Source organism: Zychaea mexicana (assembly GCF_025766255.1).
Source record: "Zychaea mexicana strain RSA 1403 chromosome Unknown BDB00scaffold_25, whole genome shotgun sequence".
In the NCBI taxonomy this organism is placed as follows: Eukaryota; Fungi; Mucoromycota; class Mucoromycetes; order Mucorales; family Lichtheimiaceae; genus Zychaea; species Zychaea mexicana.
The window spans coordinates 383,484-402,611 of record NW_026516688.1 but is presented as its reverse complement, the minus strand read 5'-3'; the positions used below and the strand labels follow the sequence as shown (position 1 = coordinate 402,611).

General features: G+C 42.4%; 7 protein-coding genes across 7 annotated transcripts; 3 read left to right on the top strand and 4 right to left on the bottom strand.

The window, feature by feature from the left end:
• Positions 1-272: 272 nt before the first annotated feature.
• On the bottom strand, positions 273-2,126 carry BDB00DRAFT_817279 (uncharacterized protein). The gene has a single exon (XM_053123059.1). It carries the CDS (start codon positions 2,022-2,024, stop codon positions 465-467), a length of 1,560 nt encoding a protein of 519 aa, XP_052981107.1. The 5' UTR covers positions 2,025-2,126; the 3' UTR covers positions 273-464.
• Positions 2,127-3,527: 1,401 nt separating this feature from the next.
• BDB00DRAFT_817276 (26S protease regulatory subunit 7) lies at positions 3,528-6,216 on the top strand. Its single transcript, XM_053123058.1, has 9 exons — positions 3,528-3,703; positions 3,766-3,810; positions 3,938-3,975; positions 4,075-4,156; positions 4,256-4,347; positions 4,451-4,593; positions 4,707-5,331; positions 5,418-5,654; positions 5,750-6,216. Exons 1-9 carry the CDS (start codon positions 3,676-3,678, stop codon positions 5,765-5,767), a joined length of 1,308 nt encoding a protein of 435 aa, XP_052981106.1. The 5' UTR covers positions 3,528-3,675; the 3' UTR covers positions 5,768-6,216.
• Positions 6,217-9,171: 2,955 nt separating this feature from the next.
• BDB00DRAFT_817264 (uncharacterized protein) lies at positions 9,172-9,650 on the bottom strand (the record flags this gene model as incomplete). Its single annotated transcript, XM_053123057.1, has 2 exons — positions 9,434-9,650; positions 9,172-9,372 (listed from the first exon to the last, which is right to left on the bottom strand). Coding segments are annotated over exons 1-2 (402 nt in total), but the record flags the coding sequence as incomplete, so codon positions are not given.
• Positions 9,651-9,691: 41 nt separating this feature from the next.
• On the bottom strand, positions 9,692-10,196 carry BDB00DRAFT_817261 (uncharacterized protein). Its single transcript, XM_053123056.1, has 2 exons — positions 9,809-10,196; positions 9,692-9,747 (listed from the first exon to the last, which is right to left on the bottom strand). Exon 1 carries the CDS (start codon positions 10,184-10,186, stop codon positions 10,013-10,015), a length of 174 nt encoding a protein of 57 aa, XP_052981104.1. The 5' UTR covers positions 10,187-10,196; the 3' UTR covers positions 9,692-9,747; positions 9,809-10,012.
• A 2,192-nt stretch (positions 10,197-12,388) lies between these two features.
• On the top strand, positions 12,389-13,321 carry BDB00DRAFT_786937 (uncharacterized protein; the record flags this gene model as incomplete). Its single annotated transcript, XM_053120654.1, has 5 exons — positions 12,389-12,750; positions 12,862-12,966; positions 13,036-13,150; positions 13,214-13,258; positions 13,289-13,321. 5 exons carry the CDS (start codon positions 12,389-12,391, stop codon positions 13,319-13,321), a joined length of 660 nt encoding a protein of 219 aa, XP_052981103.1.
• A 268-nt stretch (positions 13,322-13,589) lies between these two features.
• BDB00DRAFT_871109 (uncharacterized protein) lies at positions 13,590-14,082 on the top strand (the record flags this gene model as incomplete). Its single annotated transcript, XM_053126791.1, has 3 exons — positions 13,590-13,730; positions 13,837-13,937; positions 14,064-14,082. The coding sequence occupies 3 exons, from the start codon at positions 13,590-13,592 to the stop codon at positions 14,080-14,082; spliced, it is 261 nt and encodes an 86-aa protein (XP_052981102.1).
• Positions 14,083-16,310: 2,228 nt separating this feature from the next.
• Positions 16,311-17,565, bottom strand: BDB00DRAFT_817259 (uncharacterized protein). The gene has a single exon (XM_053123055.1). It carries the CDS (start codon positions 17,389-17,391, stop codon positions 16,615-16,617), a length of 777 nt encoding a protein of 258 aa, XP_052981101.1. The 5' UTR covers positions 17,392-17,565; the 3' UTR covers positions 16,311-16,614.
• Between the last annotated feature and the right edge of the window lie 1,563 nt (positions 17,566-19,128).

Sequence of the window (19,128 nt, the reverse complement as noted above, 5' to 3'; positions counted from 1 at the left end):
ACCAACAGTAATAGGCTAGGTTTTTGAGTCGTTAAAATAGCTCTTTCTTTCTCCTCTTTTAAGCTCTCGCTTCTTTTTTAGCCGAGACAAATGAGTTGTCATGAGTGTCGTCTTTGGTTTTCATTGAGTTTGCATATAGATGAGAAGACTGTGATAAAATAGCTGATGCTTGGTCGAAGTTGTTCTTTTATAATTGTGGTATGATGGAGACGACCAGGAAAAAAAAACCGGCTCAAAAAAATAGAATTTTTTATACTCTTATTCAAGGTTCACTGGCCCCTCTCCAACTCTCCCGCGTTGAGTGGGGTCACACACACAAACAGCTCACACATCCAGATTCACACACACGCAGCGACAATAAAGCTGTGCTGTAAAGAAGCTCTTTTTTGCAGGTATCTTTTATGTTTGTTGAGTGCAGGCAATTAAATTACAATAAAACGAAGGAAAAATCAAAAGAAAGAGTTCTAGTCGCTATCTTCAAGCTCGTCCTTGGCATCTTCAGGTAAGATTGTAGGTCCTGCCTTTGCAACCCTCATGTCTTCATCGATGTCGTCTTCACTACTGCTCCCCAAACTCTCACTCCCTACATCATCGCCTTCCTCCTCCTCTACGTCGTCCTCGGTTGCAGCGAACTCTTCTTCTACTTCTTCGTCACTTTCATTGTCGGTCTTGGTGATATCTTGCTCACCATCCCTATCGTCATCGTCCTCCTCAGTGACTAGGTCTCGATCGCTGGCGTTGCTCGTCAGCCGTGACCCGTCTATCTCGTCTTCGCCGGTTTCTTCTGCAATATCTTCGCTTGCGTTGCCATTGTGTTCGTCATCATCTTCGTCCATCATCTCTTCGTCCTCGTCCTCAACACCTACACCATCTTGTGAGCTCCCAGCATCGGAATCGTATTCAAGTGGATCATCGTCACCATCGCTCGGTTGAAAGTCGGTATCGTCTTCCTCGTCGTCGTCTTCCTGGTTATGGTCGTCTCCAGGTGCGGCCGCCGTTCCATCATCATGGCAGTCAGCAGCAGCAGCCATTCGTGCTTTTGTTTCTGGTGCCATGTTTTCTTCGCTCATGCTCTTGTCGTTGATTCCGACCTTTTTTATATATGCATCGATACCGCCATATTCCGACTGTTCTATCATTGAGAATTCTACCGTCGCCTCTTCGTCATCCTTGATGTTGAAGCCTGTTATTGTCGAACCAAGTGGCCGTCGTGACTTGCGCAAAACTAATGACAGATCGAACGTATGCTGTGTGATGCCGCTATAAAATGTGGAGGCGAGACACGATAAGGGAAAGAAAACGATTGGTTTCTTGAAGCCGAACAGGATTCCTTCTGGTAAGAAGTAAAGGCATCCCTCTTTATTCTTCAAATGCACGTTCGCATAGAATCGATCTTCATCGAGCCGTTTACCGGTGGTAGCCGATACAACAGTTGATAGATACACCTGTTTAGACGGACTCATCGTCCGTAATCCACATTCTTGAAGCAATTGCATGATGGCTGTGTGCTTGTTGTCTTCTGATACGGGCTGCTGCTGTTTCTGATCCGGTCGTTGAATAAGCATGTCACCCTTTTGCTGGACTGCAAAAACAATTGGATCCGTGTCTGGCTGGTTGAAAAAAAGGGCAAAGGTATGACCCTTGGCAGGCGCCGGACTAGGCACGCAATAACATGACTGAATATTGCTTATGGCAAACTTGAACTCGCTTTCATTGTTCTTTGGGTTTATAAGCACCAATTGTGTTGATGTAAGCAAAAGATTGAACTTTCTCCGTCCTGGCGATTGAAATGAAATGTCTGAAACGGTGGCTATAATGTCGTCTTGTAAAGAATCGATCTTGGGTTTTTTGCGTTCGCGTTCTTCCTCTTCTGTTGTTGATCGATCAGCGGCGGACGCGAGTTTGTTGTTATAATAGGTTATCAGGTTTTGGACGACCTGTAAACTGTCGGGATAGGCTGCTATTAACTTTTCGACAGATTCGCGTAGTTTGGCATTGTCAACACTGCTAAGCCAAGAAGTCATTATGTACAGTTGCGAAGAGGAGGAGAGGGGTTGTGTGGGAAGGGAGCTGTGTGTTTTTCTGATAAAGGGATGCGCGATTTCAATGTTGGGTTGAGTAAAAAAATGCTCTCGATGTCGGGTTTTATCCATAAAAAAATGTATTAGAATTTAGGCATATACACGTATGCATCCAAGAACACGATATTTCTTTTAAGCAGTCTGTCATGTTCTCTCTGATAGAAAAAACTTCCATTGTAAGCTGTTGACATTAGAACAGGAATCCAACAGTGCATGTAGATACAGAGCGTAGCTTAAGGTATCTTGGGGACATTGGTAATTCTTCTATGGTCAAATATCTAACAGCTCTTTGTTGTTTAGGAACGCGTTTCCAAGAGTTCAGGGAAAACCTAAGTGTAGCCTTGGCAACAGCATTCTATTCTTTGTTTTACGTTGTCAAACTCTTCCCGCCACTTCTTCTGTATACTCTTTTGCAGAATGCCGCGCAGCGTTGATAATGCCTCGTTTTACGTACACGGCATCCGTAGAAACTCCAAAAGTTCTACAGCGCTAGACGAGAGTTAGCTTGATTGTTACGTAAAGATCTTTCAGAGTCTCCAAGGATCTGTGTCAGCCTTTCCTTTAAAGATTTCTAAACATTCCCTTCGTTTATCACCGCTGCTATACTGTTCCATCAGTGTATTAGGTTCTGTCTCCAAGCTTTGCGTCACTTGTTAATATTGCTAGTATATCAGTTGATCGCTCATACTTTGCCAAACTCGTTTTGTTATAATTAATTTTGTTAGGGATAATTTTATTTACTATTGGCCTTCTTCGGTATGTTTCAAATGATGATTTGATCCTGACAAAGATGTATAAGTAGAGTTAAAACCTGCACCAAGTAGATATTTTGTATACTACACATCAACAAGCGTCAGTAGAAGTGTTTCAAATCACATCGACAGCGTGACAACAAGGGATTACAGAATAAAAGATGCATTAAATTGCTCCAAGAGTCATAGTATAGATGGAGGCGCATAAGTTCTCATAAGCCAGCATTAATGTATTATTATCATTGTCACTCCATTATTGACTCTTAAGAGTGTAAAAGGTGTACAGAGAAGGATTGGTTGCATGACCATTTATTTTTGACAATTCACAATCAAGGCGAGGTGACACAGCTGGACTACATGGTTGGTTAAGCAATAGTTTTTTTCCTTTTCCTAAGTTGTATCATTTCTTGTTGTTGTATGCCCCATCAGCGTCTCTTCTATCTAACAAATTACATAGATAATGCTACCAGAAAGAATCACGGAGAAAAGGTGTTTCCTAATAATCACATCATCAATAAGTATGATACCAACTTGAAGCCACTAAGAGCATATGATAGTCTTTAGGCTTACATCAGAGAAAATCCAGTGAAGTTCATGTCGAGTCAGCTATTATCGTTACTATGCACAGCGATTGATGGTAGGCACACCCCGCTTGTGCTGCTACAGGTACCTGCAGAAACGATCAGCCAATAATATTTTAGGTGACGTAGCCTCTCTCCGTCTTTCTGTCATGAACATATATTAGTGTCCGCGGTACGCGTACGCAGGACACACTTTTTTCCATCGATCCGAACCTTACATCCTTTTCTTTCTTTCTATCATTTTTACAAATCAACGAAACAATGCCTCCAAAACAAGACTGGGAAAAATGTAAAATGTCTACAATCTGGGTAAATTGCCAATGGAAACATCACTGACTATTTTTTGTTCAGACGATAAACCTCTTGAAGATGAGAACAAGGACGAGAAAATAGTCGGTAAGAGCAATTTTTGGCTTCGACCATGGACGACGATAGTGAAAGCAACAACAACAGCAGCAACTTTCGGTACACATACGCTTATATTAATCCACTTGTCAATTGCCTCTTTATGTATATCAAATAGCTCTTGACGAAGGCGATATTAAGCTTCTCAAAACATACGTATGTGGTCTTGTCAGGAATTGAGAGAAAAAGAGCGATCGGGTATTTAGGTGTAAGAATGCCGTAATCAACAACTGTACTGTCTACAAATATTTATAGGGCCAAGGTCCATATGCAAAAGAATTGAAAGAACTCGATCAAGACATCAAAGATATACAGAAGCGTGTAAACGAAAAAATTGGTAAGCGGTTGCGAGAACCATATACGTGTCAAATGGATTTGTTTTATATAAAAAAGACAAGTACGGTTGCTAATAGCAGGTCTAACTTTATAATTACAGGTGTCAAGGAGTCAGATACTGGACTTGCAGCTCCAAATCTTTGGGATATTCCTGCCGACAAGCAGCGAATGCAAGAAGAGCAGCCATTGCAGGTAATAGAATGGAGAAAACCGGGGTGGGATGAAATATATCCAGGGACATATGCAAGTGACCGATGAAGGGAATACGATCTGATACGGGTTCAATGTATTTTAGGTCGCTCGCTGCACTAAAATCATCCAAGGTGGCGATAACGAAGACGCCAAATACATCATCAACGTCAAACAAATTGCCAAGTTCGTTGTGGAATTGGTTCGACACGTATCTCCCACCGATATCGAAGAAGGCATGCGTGTTGGGTGAGTCGTCAATTTTTGTTTCATCGACAGCGACTTTGCCCGTGTTGTACATCTTACTTACACCGTGTGTATATATCCATGCTTACTTATACTATCAACTTACGGATGAATAGTGTGGATCGTACAAAATACCAGATCCAGGTACCATTACCTCCTAAGATTGATCCTTCAGTAACAATGATGCAAGTCGAAGAAAAGCCAGATGTGACATATAGCGACGTGGGTGGGTGCAAAGAGCAAATCGAGCGATTGCGTGAAGTTGTTGAACTGCCACTGCTGCAACCCGAACGATTCGTGAACCTTGGTATCGATCCACCAAAGGGTGTTTTGCTGTATGGTCCACCTGGTACTGGTAAAACCTTGTGCGCTCGAGCCGTCGCCAACCGAACAGATGCAACATTCATCCGTGTCATTGGTTCAGAACTTGTCCAGAAATACGTCGGTGAAGGTGCCCGCATGGTCCGTGAATTGTTTGAAATGGCCAGAACCAAGAAAGCATGTATCATTTTCTTTGATGAAGTCGATGCCATTGGTGGTGCTCGTTTCGACGATGGTGCCGGTGGTGACAATGAAGTGCAGCGTACCATGTTGGAATTGATTAATCAGTTGGACGGTTTCGACCCACGAGGAAACATCAAGGTGCTGATGGCAACCAACAGACCTGATACCCTTGATCCTGCCTTGTTGCGACCGGGTCGTTTGGATAGACGAGTAGAATTCGGTTTACCAGATTTGGAGGTAAAAATTGCTTTTCGTGTGACGCGTAGTGTGTATGTGTGTAGGGATGGGTGATATGAAATTAAACGCTTTTTATGATATTTTAGGGCCGTGCACATATTTTAAAGATTCACGCAAAAAGCATGAGTGTCGAGCGTGACATTCGTTACGAACTTATTGCACGATTGTGTCCGAACGCAACGGGTGCTGAATTGCGAAGTGTCTGTACAGAAGCCGGTATGTTTGCCATCCGTGCAAGAAGAAAGGTGGCCACCGAAAAGGACTTTTTGGAAGCGGTCAACAAGGTTATCAAGGGTTATCAAAAGTTCTCCAGTACTCCCAAGGTAAACTTTATAACCATGTGCATATTGTGTGTGTCTTTATATGTATATTCAAAAATAGATTATCTAACATTCTATTCTTCTTTTTTATTATATAGTATCTTATGTGGAATTAGATCCAGTATTATCATCATCATCAATAAACAAAGCTCGCGTCCCAATGAAACTTTCTGCTTTCGTCAAAACATGTTGTTGGGGACTGGATGGAGAAATGAGAAGGATCATCACTATGAGGGAACTGATATGATATCACTCTAATAAGTAATGAACGATCGAGTCTGTGTCAGGCCTTAAACCTACTGTCTTGTTTAACATCATCTACATTATAAGGTTAATTGCTCTATTGGTAAAACAAAGAATAGACGAAAAAGAAGAGAGTAAAGTGGCATGTAAATCAGCTGTTGTAGGAGCAGTTTTCATCGTGACGCGGATAGATGCTACTGTTTAACTAAGGGATCGTGAAGTATTTAATACTGCATAAAGTCCGGCAAGTACTGCAAAAGATTACTGCAATTGCAGTACTGCAAATTTACTGAGGCCCGCGCAAACATATATATAATTGCACTGTGGTAAAAAACACATTATTACAGTGCCTGAAACATCATCAGCATTTAACAGCATACACAGCAATTACCACGGCAGCCAGCTAAGCACTGTAGCATAGAGACAATCCAAGCGAATTGTAAACATTATACTCGGATGATCCAGCTTATGTAAGGCTATAACCTGATATGGACTGACGCGATATGATGCATAGACGTAAGTCATTTGTGATCTCTTAAATCTCTTAAACGATTACTTACCAAGAAAAGGGCGGCTGATGATGCACTCAGAATGGATGTCTTGTCACCACAAGTTATATTCGCGAATTAAAATCCAAAAAAAAAGGAAAAGTATCTGGAAAGGAGGGGATTGAGGTATGATAGCGGATAGCGTTATGCAAGTTGTTTAATATCTTATCACCAGGATGACTGAGCGTGTATTGGGTTGGGTTGGAGTAAATATGCGCTGAACGCCGCACCCAGCGTCTTCATGGGATCCAGTGAAACATTGTAGAAAGTCTCGGCCATTGTTGTATCAACTGTGGTGGCGTGTGTAACAAAAATAAAAAACGCTCTCTTATACGAGCATATGCACACGGCAATCAGCGATTGCCGATCCTCCAAGCCCGCAATGATGGATGGGGCAGCTTAAAATAGATTGTCAAGAGCAGATTATAGAGCAGCATAGTATTATGCGCGTCATCCTAGAGCTACTATTATCCATACAGGCTGCTTCTTCAGGTTGATACTGTTGTTTGGTTTGCTCGTTTTATCCACCACCTGCCTGAGCAGCAGCGATACAAAATCAATCAGACGTGTGTGACTTCATCGGCGTATGTGTGGGTGATGTACGATATATGTGGAAAAAAAAAACAAAATACAAAAAAAAGCAGGATGGTCGGCTCGTACGAGAGTCAAGCATGCATAATCTAAGCCTTGCTTCTGAGCACATGAGTTCGTCTCACGTGTACTCTCATGTTCTATGTGAAAGTTGTGCCAACAATGTTTTTGGTTAATCAAGGGGTTGAAAGGGGCGTGGCAAGCGAAACATACCATTAAACCGGTTCTCTCAGCTTAGAACAGCTTGCCTTAAGCACCGTTGTTGCTGGTGTGCATAGCCTCCCAGCAAATACTTCCTTTCGATTATTTTCGCGAGCAGAACTACGCGACCACAGAAATGTAAAAAAAAAGAAAGGTGAAAAGCGCGTACCAAAGTGTGATAAAGCGCGTTGTGATCGTGTTACTGTCGGCTACAATACAGAAGATCTGTCATTGTTCCCCGCATTGTTAGCCTGGACCTGTGGAGGTATTTTTACTTATTTAGCAGAGAAAAAAGGGAAGCGGGATGCATATAAAGGCAGTCATTTTCCGCAGCGTGTTGCTTCCTCGCTTTTTCTCTTTTTCACGATCAGGTACTTTCTTTTTTTGTGGACCTAACGCGGGTTTTTGTAGGTCGTGGGTGGGTGATGATGCTTGTTCTGTAGGCACGGGTCGACTAAGGTAGGTGGCGCAGGTAAGTGATTGCAGGTAAGTGATTGCGGGCAAGTGGTCGCGATTGGTGAGACGGGACTGGGCATCTCAATACCAATCGACCTTCGATGATTTACAAAGCAACCAAGACAAGACCCTAGCTTTGAGGTAGAGGGTTACGGGAGCAGATGTCGATGTACCATCCTGTGGTTGCTCCTGTCAGTACCTGCCTAAGAACAGGGAAGCTAAGAAGACATCGACACCCTTTAATTGATTAGTAGTATAAAGTATCAAATAAAAATGTTTTTTTTCTCTTCCCGTTCGTTGAACTTGTTTGTGCGTGTTTTATATTGTTGTTATACTTCTTCATATACGAGCGAGAGTCGTCATTCTCGCTCCTGATTGCACAGTGGAGACTTTTGCAACGAGCAATATAGTTGCCACGAGATCGTCGACAAAGTGATATTGATAACAGTGTTGAGGTTCGGGAACAGTGGAGTCGACATTTAGAACGCTCTATGGGAGCGATGGCAAACACTCTATGGGAGAAATGGCAAACGCTCTATGGGAGAATTGGCAAACACTCTATGGGAGAGATGGCAAACACTCTCTGGCAGAGATGGCGAACGCTCTATGCGAGACAGCCAGCACTAACCCAGCTTTAATTGTAAAAGGCTATTAACAAATAGAAGGGCTTCAAAGACACTCTCATTCTACCGTTACCGAGCTTCACCACTTGTCCTTGGTATACACTTTTGCTTTGCATCACGCGTACTTCACGGTCGTCAACTTCTGCGCCATTATTTCTAGGTGTATATGGCTTCTATTTATGTGAGCTTCTTGTTACAATATCAGTAATTTTTATTTTCTACAATGTCAACCATTCCCGGCACCTGCCATTTACTTTTTCTCTGGGATCTTGTTGCTGATACACTGTAAACCGTGTCTGTGCGCCTTGTGGCCCGACAGGCGGCGACACTGTCGGGGCACGCCCTGCATGATACCGGTGAAACATATTTCGTAGGACTATCAAAACACGCAGACCACATACGCCTTCTTCTTGACAGCTTGATCGTGTCTCTTCAACACCTCTACTTCACATAGTATCTTCCCTGCCATTTTACTTTCTCACCTGCTGATTGAATGACGAATTACAAGTCACGTGACGTGTTTTTGAATGACGAATCACAAGTCACGTGACGTGTTTTTTCTAAGCGGCGGGGTCAATCCAAAAAGCATAAATACGCCCACATTTTTCAGACCATTTCGTTTTTTCTCTTCACTCTTTCTTTCCTTCATTTTTCTTTTTCCTTCACTCCCATGCCTCCTCCTGGTCTTCTCTTGGCTCTTCCCTTGGCTCTGGTTCTTCCCTTGGTTCTGGTCTTCCCCTGGCTCTGGCTCTTCCCTTGGTCCTGGCTCTTCCCTTGGTCCTGGCTCTTCCCTTGGTCCTGGTCTTGCCTCTGTCGGTCCTGGTCTCAGCCTTTTTCCCGTGGTCCCTGGCTGCCTACAACCGGTCCCTGCTTTGGGCTGTCCAGTCTGGCGTTCAACGGTGTTGGCCACAACCGATCTTCAGGCGAGATCAGAGGACGGAGAAATCCTTTTCGGTTTCTCGCCATAGAAATATGGTAGTGTCCTTTCGGTTGGATGCCTTGTCTGCTGGTCTGGTCTGGTCTGCCATGGTGGGGGTCGCAATGAGGAGCCAGGTGCCACTGTAGATTGCGTTGGACTCTCGGCAATCAACTCTCTGGCAATCGACTCTCGGCATTTGACTCTCGACAATCGACGCTCGGCATTCGACTCTCGGCATTCGACTCTCGGCATTCGACTCTCGGCATTCGACTCTCGGCGATCAACTCTCTGGCATTCGACTCTCGGCATTCGACTCTCGGCAATCGACACTCGGCAATCAGCTCCCAGCTTCAGTGTTCGGCTCCCAGCATCCGAGTATCCAGTAAGCAGCTCCTCCAGCATTCGACAACAGCAGCAATTTTTTTTTTCTTTTTTGGGTGTTTCGAGAGTCAATTCTTTCCCCTACCCCCACCCCTTCCCTTTCCTCTTCCCCCACCCCTTCCCTTTCCTCTTCCCTTTCCTCTTCCCTTCCGTCCTTCCCTCCCTTCCTTCCCTTCCGTCTACCCTTCCATCTTCCTTCCGTCCTTCCCTTCCCCCTTCCCCACTCACAGGCAATCCACAACCGATTGCTTGCACTTGACTCTCGAAACGTAGCGTACGTCATGGTTCCCACTCGTTTGTACCATGATGGCTGGGTTTGTGGTTGATTGACCCAGCCAAATGTGTGGGAGACTGGGACTCCCAGGCCGAGGCATTGGTGGCTTTCTTTTCCTCCCCCTTTTACATACTTCTTCTGTTTCTTCTTGCTTTCTTCATGCTTTTTGTATAGCCTACGGGTTGTGCGAACTGCTTGTTGAGGTCACTTTGTAAAATCGCGTTCTTATTATTTGTCTTTATTGTCCACTGATTGTGTTCTTTTAATAAAATTTGTACCCTTCGACTATTGATATTCATAACGATAACTTTTGTCTTTTATAAAATGTTTCTTTACTCTAATATTACAATGAATAAAAACCTGCTCTTTTACTTTATGTCCTGCTTAAACTCATTTACAATTTCTTTCCTTGTGAAGATATTTGCGTGTCGCTTCACCTTGCAATATCCATTTTCTTTCTGACTGTGTTCAATCGTCTTCGCCGCTTCATTTGACAGTTAGGAAAGAACTCATGTTTTGGCGTGCTGTGTCCTTGTTCTTATACAATGCTGACAATGTCAAATGGCTCACATTAGATTCGTAATTACTTTTACTTTGCAATGACTCGATCGATTCTAAACATAATATCTAGGCAACCGTTTGACGCAAGCATAATGGAAAGACCATGTAATACAATGTCAAATTGTTGTGAAACCCGTTGGGTATGTAGCAATATCAGTACTGGGCACATCAGAAAGTTTCTTGCAACAGCAGGAACTCTTTTAGACTTGGAACAAGTTGATCGAGCTTTGTGTGCTTAAACTATCGTTTCTCTTAAAATCTGCACGACATGCACTCTACAGTCAAGATCAAATCTTTTGATATCGAATACTGTAATGCTCATACTCAATAGTAGAATTGCTTTACAAACGTTTTAAATGGCTTTCTATCAAAGCCTAAATCCTCGTGGATGTGCCCATCTGTTTGGGAGATCGCCTGAGATTGAGCTGCATTTGGAGCGCCATATATGTTTCCAGGTGGAGGCAGTTCGACACATGTACAGCAACGCTTTTCTTTATTATTTTTTCTTGGTAATCGTGCTTGTCCATACAGTTACGATAAAAATAGCTGCCGTGGCATACCTTTCACTTTTTGTCGAGGTATGGCATGGAACATAACAATGACTGTAATTAATTGGCCCACGAAAGCTTGGGACAGTACAATATGATGGCTTTCAAGCTTCGGACCACCTTCCGATGTTTTGCCGTATAAGACTAAACTACATATACCAAAAGAATCTTAATATCAATGACTAAGTTTCTTCGAAAGCCCTTTTGCTTTGTTTCAGTTCAAAGTGAGTTTGTACAGCATCTTACCGTCGCCGTTTGTATTGCACTTTTCCTAATTTACAAATACATTGGCTACCCAGGCCAGTATTGATCGAGCGGTCTGTATACTTTAAAAGTACCATACATCATTCCTTTGATGGATGATGAGGGGTAGCAAAAGTCAATTTTCTAGAAGAAGGTCGTCAACTGATAGCGGGGGGAGCTCACCAAACGGGCAAGCCTCAGTGGACATGGCCATATCTTGTCCTCCTGTACCAGTGATCTCGTTTGAAACCGTCGCGAAAACGCCAGTTGGGACGATATCGAGAGAGGTCATTCCAACGCTATGAAATGGGTAAAAAGCTCGGATCATCCAATTTTAGGTAAGCCATTGCCTGCCTATAGCAAGAGACGTAAATCTGTTTCTGTTTCTTGAGGGAAATTTATATACAAACTTACAACCAAAAAACAAGCTTATAAACCGCGGCCTTGTTATCGGTTTTAACGAATTATATATCTCAGTCTCGCTAAATGGTCGTCTACACACTCCCATGGCTTTTCACTCCACGTGGTCATCGACACCTGTGCTTGTCTCGAGAGCTCTAAGTATTCTGTGATCCCAATATGTATGTCAAGCGCACAATCATATACGTTGCGATACATTCAAAGCACACAATATTTATGGCACCAACTCACTACAAACTATACATACAGCACATTGTATATATATGTATATGTAACTTAGATAGAAATAGCCACTACTTCACTTAATAAGAAATTGAAAAGTAATTGATCAACACCACGTCTCACATGTGCCGACTCATCTTGGTATTTCACGGATTAACTAGGCTAAGGAAGAAGTTGTCATTATGTTGGCACGCAATTCGCATTAGCTACTATCCGAGGCATTGAGCCAAATGGACCCTTTACCCACGCACCCCCTATTACTTCATCCTATATGCTTAATCAATAATAATGCATCTGTTCAATGTACAGTACATGCTGTGTGATAGTTACGCAGAACAAGTCTTTGCTATAAATAGTGAGAACTTCTGCTATCATAATAAACCGGTTTATTTGTGAACCTAACATGGATTAGATCCATCGCCATTAAGCAAGTTTCGATAGATTGAACAAAAAGTGGATAAGTCGGTAGAAGAACGACAGCTTGTCGAGGCTTTGAAACTGCAGGATATGATCCACCATAAATCGGCACTGCGATGGGGTGAAGCAAAGGATAGGCTGAAACAAGGATATGTACAACGAGAGAACTATGAAGAGGCTGCGCAATGGGTCATGACATCCCTCAAGAATGTGCGTGATACTTTTGGCCCTACGAGCATTGAAACATCGCATGAATTGCTTAAGCTCGCAATAATGTTTGCCGTGCGCAGCTCTCAAATAACGGAATATAGTTGTGTCTTTGATGGGGTATACTTTAAGCTTTACAGTAATCGAGTGCAAGACAGGGATGACAAAGAAGTTAAAGATATTTTGGGGCTCAAATATACCAAGACCAGAGACGAACAGCTGGCTTTACGAGGCATTGGCAATATGTAAGAAAGGAGCAGTTTGACGACTGTGTAATTTCTGGGTAATTTTGCAAACTTTGCCAATCTACGTCGATATGATAATATGTATGTATAGACTTATCGAACCTACGACAGCACTGATTTGCTAAGCGTTGATCAAGATCGTTTTGGGAATACTGTGTTTAAGCCAATATTCGATGAATTATTGCGTAACATTCCGTACACAAAAAGCGATGGTAGGTAATACTTTTAATTATTTCAACTAAGTGAGTTTATGTATTGTAATGCTGACCATGAATATCAAATTAGCCAATTCACTTCGTTAAGCAATCGGTACAAAGTCAAAGCAGATGCGACTCTCTCTGTTCTTATCAACGATGAGGAACTGCGCACACTGGTAGTCGAAGTAAAATCGTCTTTAAAAGTAAGCGAACAGGACTTTTCAAGTTGGCCGTAGAGATAAAAATCATGCTTGATGCAATGATAGAAAGGCATTTTTTGCAGCCCAGTTGTTTATGGAGTTCTGGTAGAGGTTAGTAGTATATATGATGTGCATATTTAGCAACCTCATTGGATTGATGCTAATAGAATCTGATCAAATATACTAGGGTTCATCTTGCTCACAATTAAGATCTATCTTCAATATTCTTCACCTGCAATGGTTGCTCTTCTTCTTGTCAGCAGGGGATATGCTATATATTTGGTGCCACAAGTCCAGTCTCTGATTTCTTGAACCTGTAATGCTTCCGTTAGACCTGCTAGTAAAACCTTTCCCTTCTTCTTTTATCGATAACGACTTTGCTCGTGTTGTACACCTTACTCAAACGTGGATGTAACCATGCTTACTAACTGTCTACTTACAAATGAATAATGTGGACGGTTTCGACCCACGAGGAAACATCAAGGTGCTGATGGCAACCAACAGACCTAATACCCTTGACCCTGCCTTGTTGCGACCGGGTCGTTTGGATAGACGTGTAGAATTCGGTTTACCAGATTTGGAGGTAAAAATGCTTTTCGTGTGAGGCGTAGTGTGTATGTGTGTAGGGATGGGTGATATGAAACTTAACGCTTTTCATGTATATTTTAAGGCAGTGCACATATATAAAGATTCACGCAAAAAGCACGAGTGTCGAGCGTGACTTTCGTTACGAACTTATTGCACGATTGTGTCCGAACGCAACGGGTGCTGAATTGCGAAGTGTTTGGAAGTACTTAACAAGGTTATCAATGAGGGTCAAAAGCTCATTTTGACATCATGTGCATATTGCTTGTGTCTTCGTATTATTTGCAAAAGTATATACACTGAGATCCTATCCTTCTTTTTGATTATTTAGTATCTCTAAGCGGAATTAGGTTCCATATCATCATCAATTAAGGAAATCCGCGTCCCATGAAAGTCTTTTTGCTCTTCTCGAAACATGTTGGGGATTGGGGAAGGAATCACAATAGACCGATATAATTTCATTTTAATAAATCGGTGTAATCTGTGTTAGGGTCTGAACCGAATCCTCCTGTCGTTCAAAATCTTCCACAAAATGTATAAGGCTTAGTTGCTACATTGAGACGCGCACACAGAGTGAGAGAAAGAGAGTAAGAGCTAACCACCTTCTTTATCTTTGTCTACGCCACCTTCCGACTGCGGGCGGTTTTCTTATTCCTCGCTGTATTCACATTTTTGTTCACTTCCGTCGCCACCCAACAAACCACCTATGATGAGCTCAGAGTATTATAGTAATAAGTTTCTTTCTTCCCCAAAAATTCCACAAAAGAAGGCGTGTGGAAAATGCGAGAATATCTCTACACGAGAATCTAACGGCGAAGAATGACTATGCGTTTATTAATAACAATATATTCAGAATAGCTATAACACTGGTAGCTCAGAACTCTGAGAAAAAATTCGAACCGAGGTAATCTAAGGAATCGACAAGAGTCACGTCTACAATACACTTGGTATCATTTAAGCGTTCGGCATTCAAGCCAAGGGACCATCGCGTTGGATTGATCCATACCAAGTAACCCACCACCACTGCTTTTATCAAGACGATGAAAAAGGAATAGGGATTGCTGAGCTCTTGAGGAAAGGAACCATAGCAGCGATAATACCGAGAAGAAGGGTGACAAAGAAGAATACAATACGAGGCATAATAAAAGGAAGTATCACAGAAATAGCAGTAGGCTTATTCTCTTGGATGAGATGCACTACGCCATCTTACATAATTCTGTTAACCATTCTCCTTTTGATATATTCTGTGGCATTTTTTGTATAGCAAGTTGAGATACGGCAGCAACATCGCAGAGCAGCGCATGTCCTGGTCAGTTCTTGGAAAAGCGACTAATGGTAGATATTATACGGCAGCGACAACAAATGGTTTGCTGCTATTACTTAATACAGTACTACAGAGAAAGAGATCGATCTATATTCACGTAAATAGTAGCCCCTTAGCCAGACACAGAAATCTGTTATGCTCCGCTCTCTGTCGTAATGTCGCTCTTGAAGCAAAATTAGCCTCAATTTGGCATTACTACTGAACACACATAAACCAAGAAGGTGGCTGTCATTGTTTGCCGTTCGCACTCTTTTGTTATGCATCCAAAATATATATTGCCTTTTCAAAAGCATCTATTTAGGCGGCTAATGTTGAACGAGAAACGGATACGAACGCCGTAGATATTTAGCGCTTGCTCGCTCGCGCTTCAAATCGTTAATTTTCACGATCCAACATCTCTTTCGGCCAACAACCCGAGTACAGTTACATCTACTATTGCACAATGATACATTGCAATAAATACCATCCCTACATTATCCGTACACTACTACTTATATCTTTCTTGATAATATGCTATCGTCAAAAACATCACGCGTATACTTTTCTTTCGGCTTACCATCCGTTCTTTTCCTCGTGGTGTTGTGGAATACGCACAAGATCCTCCTATAATCAGTCCATCCAGTTTTTGTCTTTGTTCTCAATAAATTTCTGTCTATCGTACACTTTCCCTATCTATCCGGACTTGTTAGAGCTCCGGTAAAGAAAATGCCTGGGGAACTCTGTTTCCTTCCGGCGAGACAAAGCGGTCTGGAACGAATCTAAAGACACGGTCCCCCATCACAAAATGCGAAGCGCTTAAAATACTCCGCTCCGCTCTAGCACGTTGTCGGGTGGCCCGTTCGCTTTCCACTGTAAAGACGATTCTTCTCACGCGACATTGAGGAACAAAAGAAAGAATCGCACAATAAGACTTCACAATGCGATCAGTATGATAAAATCCGGACATCACTATAAAGGCAGTATGGCTTTTGCTGTGGTACGAAACTTTTTCCTCTGAAAGGCTGGTATATAGACGAGACAGACTCGAGTCCCTGATTCGTGTAGCATTCCCCTAGTATCCCTTTTTTTTCATAGCACAACGCTGTCTTGCTCTGACTTCCCCCCCCACGCCCACGTTGGCCTGGTCGTTTGCCCAGGACCCAGTACTACTTGGGCAACTGCACGTTTGCTAATCAAAAGATGCTACTTTGACCGGGGCATTCATCTAACACTTGCAAAAGAAAGTCACATCATTGTCATATGGAGACAGAACATCTATTGTTTGTTATATTTGTGAAGGCTAAATATAAGAATATAAGATATGTTTGTATATTTATAAATATGTGATAATTATATGTGATGAGAATTGGGATATCTATATAGCTGAGTGTAATATGAGACTGAGGGATAAGTATAGCATGAAAGAGAAATAGCGTATATATAGTAGATAATTATAATAGGGGAATCGTAACAAAGAATATAAGAAAAAATCGGTTTTTGTACAGATTTGAACATAAAAAAAGGCTGAATGTAATGGATCGGGGATTGAGAGGGGAAATTGGGGGAGAGGAGATGGTTTTCAAGCAGCAGCCATGGCCAATGCGGAAGGGGGTGGTGGGTTTGCTCTGAATTGGCTGTACCACACAGGCGATCCTTCATTTAGCCGGCACGTTGCTGCTGTTAAAGTAGTAGCAGCCGTGGTAGCTGTTGTCATTGATGCTGTTGGTAGCGATGATGTGGCGATGCTACGCTTGGAGGAAGTGGACAGTGATGATGATGATGAAGCATGTGCTTTTTTCTTTTTTAATTTGATAGTAAGCAGTTTAGAAAGCCAAAGCCACCAGGACCGAGCTTTTTTTGGAGTGGTAGCACTATCTTGACAATCTTGCTTTGCGAATTTACGTGTCGTGGCTCGGTCTAATGGTGGAGCACTTGCTTGACGTCGAGGAGGAACTGTTGCGAGTGGACTAGGACGTCGCTCAGCGGCACTAGCTCGTCGTACTCCTGGATAGCTCGAGAATGTGTCAATGGATGGCGTAGGACTATTACTACGTCGACTGCTAATGGTGCTGTTATGTTGCTGCTCTGCAGTTGGAAGGAATAAGGAATCGTTGTGGTATGGAAATGGAGATAGACGTGGTGTGGCCACGACAAAATCCGAGGATGTTGTGTTGGATGAATTGCGTCGTTCGCGCCGTGCGGATAATACAGGCGAGGGTGGTGGCAAGTCGTTGTAGTAGCGGCTCATTAATGTGAAGGAAGGCTCGGTTTCTTCTTGTTGGTGCACATAGCGCGACAGATTTTCCTTGGTTAAAGGAAGTGATGGACGGTGACTGTGGTAGTAATGTGCGTCCATTTTTTTGTTTATATATATGTAAAGCTCTGGTTATATATGTAAATATGGTGGATTGTAAAAGAGGAGGGGTATATGGTATGTATAAACAGAAGATGGTATGTAAGCAATGAATATGTAAATAAAAAATGGAAGGAAAGAAGGAAAAGAAAAACAAAATGTCGAGTTGGGTTTATATACTAGATGTAATATAAGTTTTGAAGGATCACGATCGGCTTTTTATTTTTTTTGAGTTCGAGACAGCCCGGGTGCACGAGTAGGTCGTGTTGCTCAACAGGGGCGACCATGTAGTGGAATTACCGTAAAAGTCAATGTGTTCTTCACTGTAGTACTGCGCCCACAACAACCCAACGCGACGACCGACTCCGTTCAGTATGACAGCTACCGGTACCCGGCCTGAATCGTGGCGATGGCCTAGTTCTTCGTCTTGTACTGTGTGTATGCGCGTATACGGACAGGCGTCTTCTTCGCCGTCTTGATGGTACCCCGTCTATTTCTTTCATCTACAACGTATAATCTTTTAACTCCTCTCTCCCCCACTTTGTTTTAATAACCATGGAAAGGTTCATCGGAAGTTGGGGAAAGAAAAAATTCTTTTTTCTGTTCTTTTTTTTTGTCGATCACAGAAGCAAGCAACCCACGCAAGTTAGGTTGTATAAATGGCAGATCCAATTTACATGAGAATGATGGTGGTGTTTCATGATAAATTTCATTCTTCTCCTCTAGTATAAGTGCTCCTCTATCTATGCAACTTTAAAACAGACCCCCTTCACGCATGTACGAGATACGCAGGTACTGGTTTATCACTATCGGTCTCCCTCTTCTCTACTGTCACCCAGGTTAGGGCGCAGTAACAACACATTCTTCTTCATCTTCAAAGCTAAACGACATCCAAAAGAAAGATTGGCATTTGAAACTTAACATCAACAATCCATTTCTCGTCCCCCCAAAAAAGCAACTGTCTGTGTTACACCTTTTGAAGTGAGGCTTTTCTATGACAAAAGTTCGTTGCCAAGACAGCAAATTTTGTCCATGGCAACTGTATGCATAGAAGAAAGTTCAACAGGTTGCCCTGGCAAGTAAAGATCCTGTTGTTGTTATTATGCTTATGGTAGATGATGACTTCATTGTCATTTACTTGTCATATACAAAAAATTAAAAGCAGGGTCTAAGGAACTGATGTGGTAGATAGAGAGTCTCGACCCTGACACTCTTATGTATGCTTTGCTGCAAGCAGCTATCCTACTGCGAACAATGAAAGAGAAGGAAGAAGGTTGTGCTGATCATTACTTATTTTTCCAACCATTTGATTATATTATTTTACGATGAATCTATAGCAATATCGCCCACTCATTGTTTCATCCGTTGTCTTACATTACCTAATTTAACATTTAGCACTGCGTCAACGACGAGATGTGATGATAAATTCGCTAGAACCTATAATGCTAAAACCAAATGACGCCCATGCGATGGAGCAAATATTTACATCTGTCCGAGGGTGCTGATTCGATATAGATGGATCATCCCCCTTAAAGTATGGTTGATGCGCCATCATCGCATAGAAAAGCAAGGACGGAGTAAAGAAAAAAAATGCGGAGAGAGGGAAGGGGAGGTGTGAGCGTGCGTGTGTTGTTGTGTTTGACAAGCGAGAACTCTCGGGATTTCCAATTTGGTACATGCGCTTGTATATCACTTTTATCCCGACAATATAAGCATACAAGCGTGCTATACACAATCTAC

What these genes read in the sequence shown, in the direction of transcription:
- BDB00DRAFT_817261 (XM_053123056.1), bottom strand. Translation starts at nt 10,186, where the DNA reads ATGAATATCAATAGTCGAAGGGTACAAATTTTATTAAAAGAACACAAT.
- BDB00DRAFT_817279 (XM_053123059.1), bottom strand. Translation starts at nt 2,024, where the DNA reads ATGACTTCTTGGCTTAGCAGTGTTGACAATGCCAAACTACGCGAATCT.
- BDB00DRAFT_817259 (XM_053123055.1), bottom strand. Translation starts at nt 17,391, where the DNA reads ATGGACGCACATTACTACCACAGTCACCGTCCATCACTTCCTTTAACC.
- BDB00DRAFT_817276 (XM_053123058.1), top strand. Translation starts at nt 3,676, where the DNA reads ATGCCTCCAAAACAAGACTGGGAAAAAT. An exon ending in GCGTGTAAACGAAAAAATTG is followed by an intron (nt 4,157 to 4,255) that starts GTAAGCGGTTGC and finishes TTATAATTACAG; the next exon opens with GTGTCAAGGAGTCAGATACT. An exon ending in GAAGAAGGCATGCGTGTTGG is followed by an intron (nt 4,594 to 4,706) that starts GTGAGTCGTCAA and finishes ACGGATGAATAG; the next exon opens with TGTGGATCGTACAAAATACC.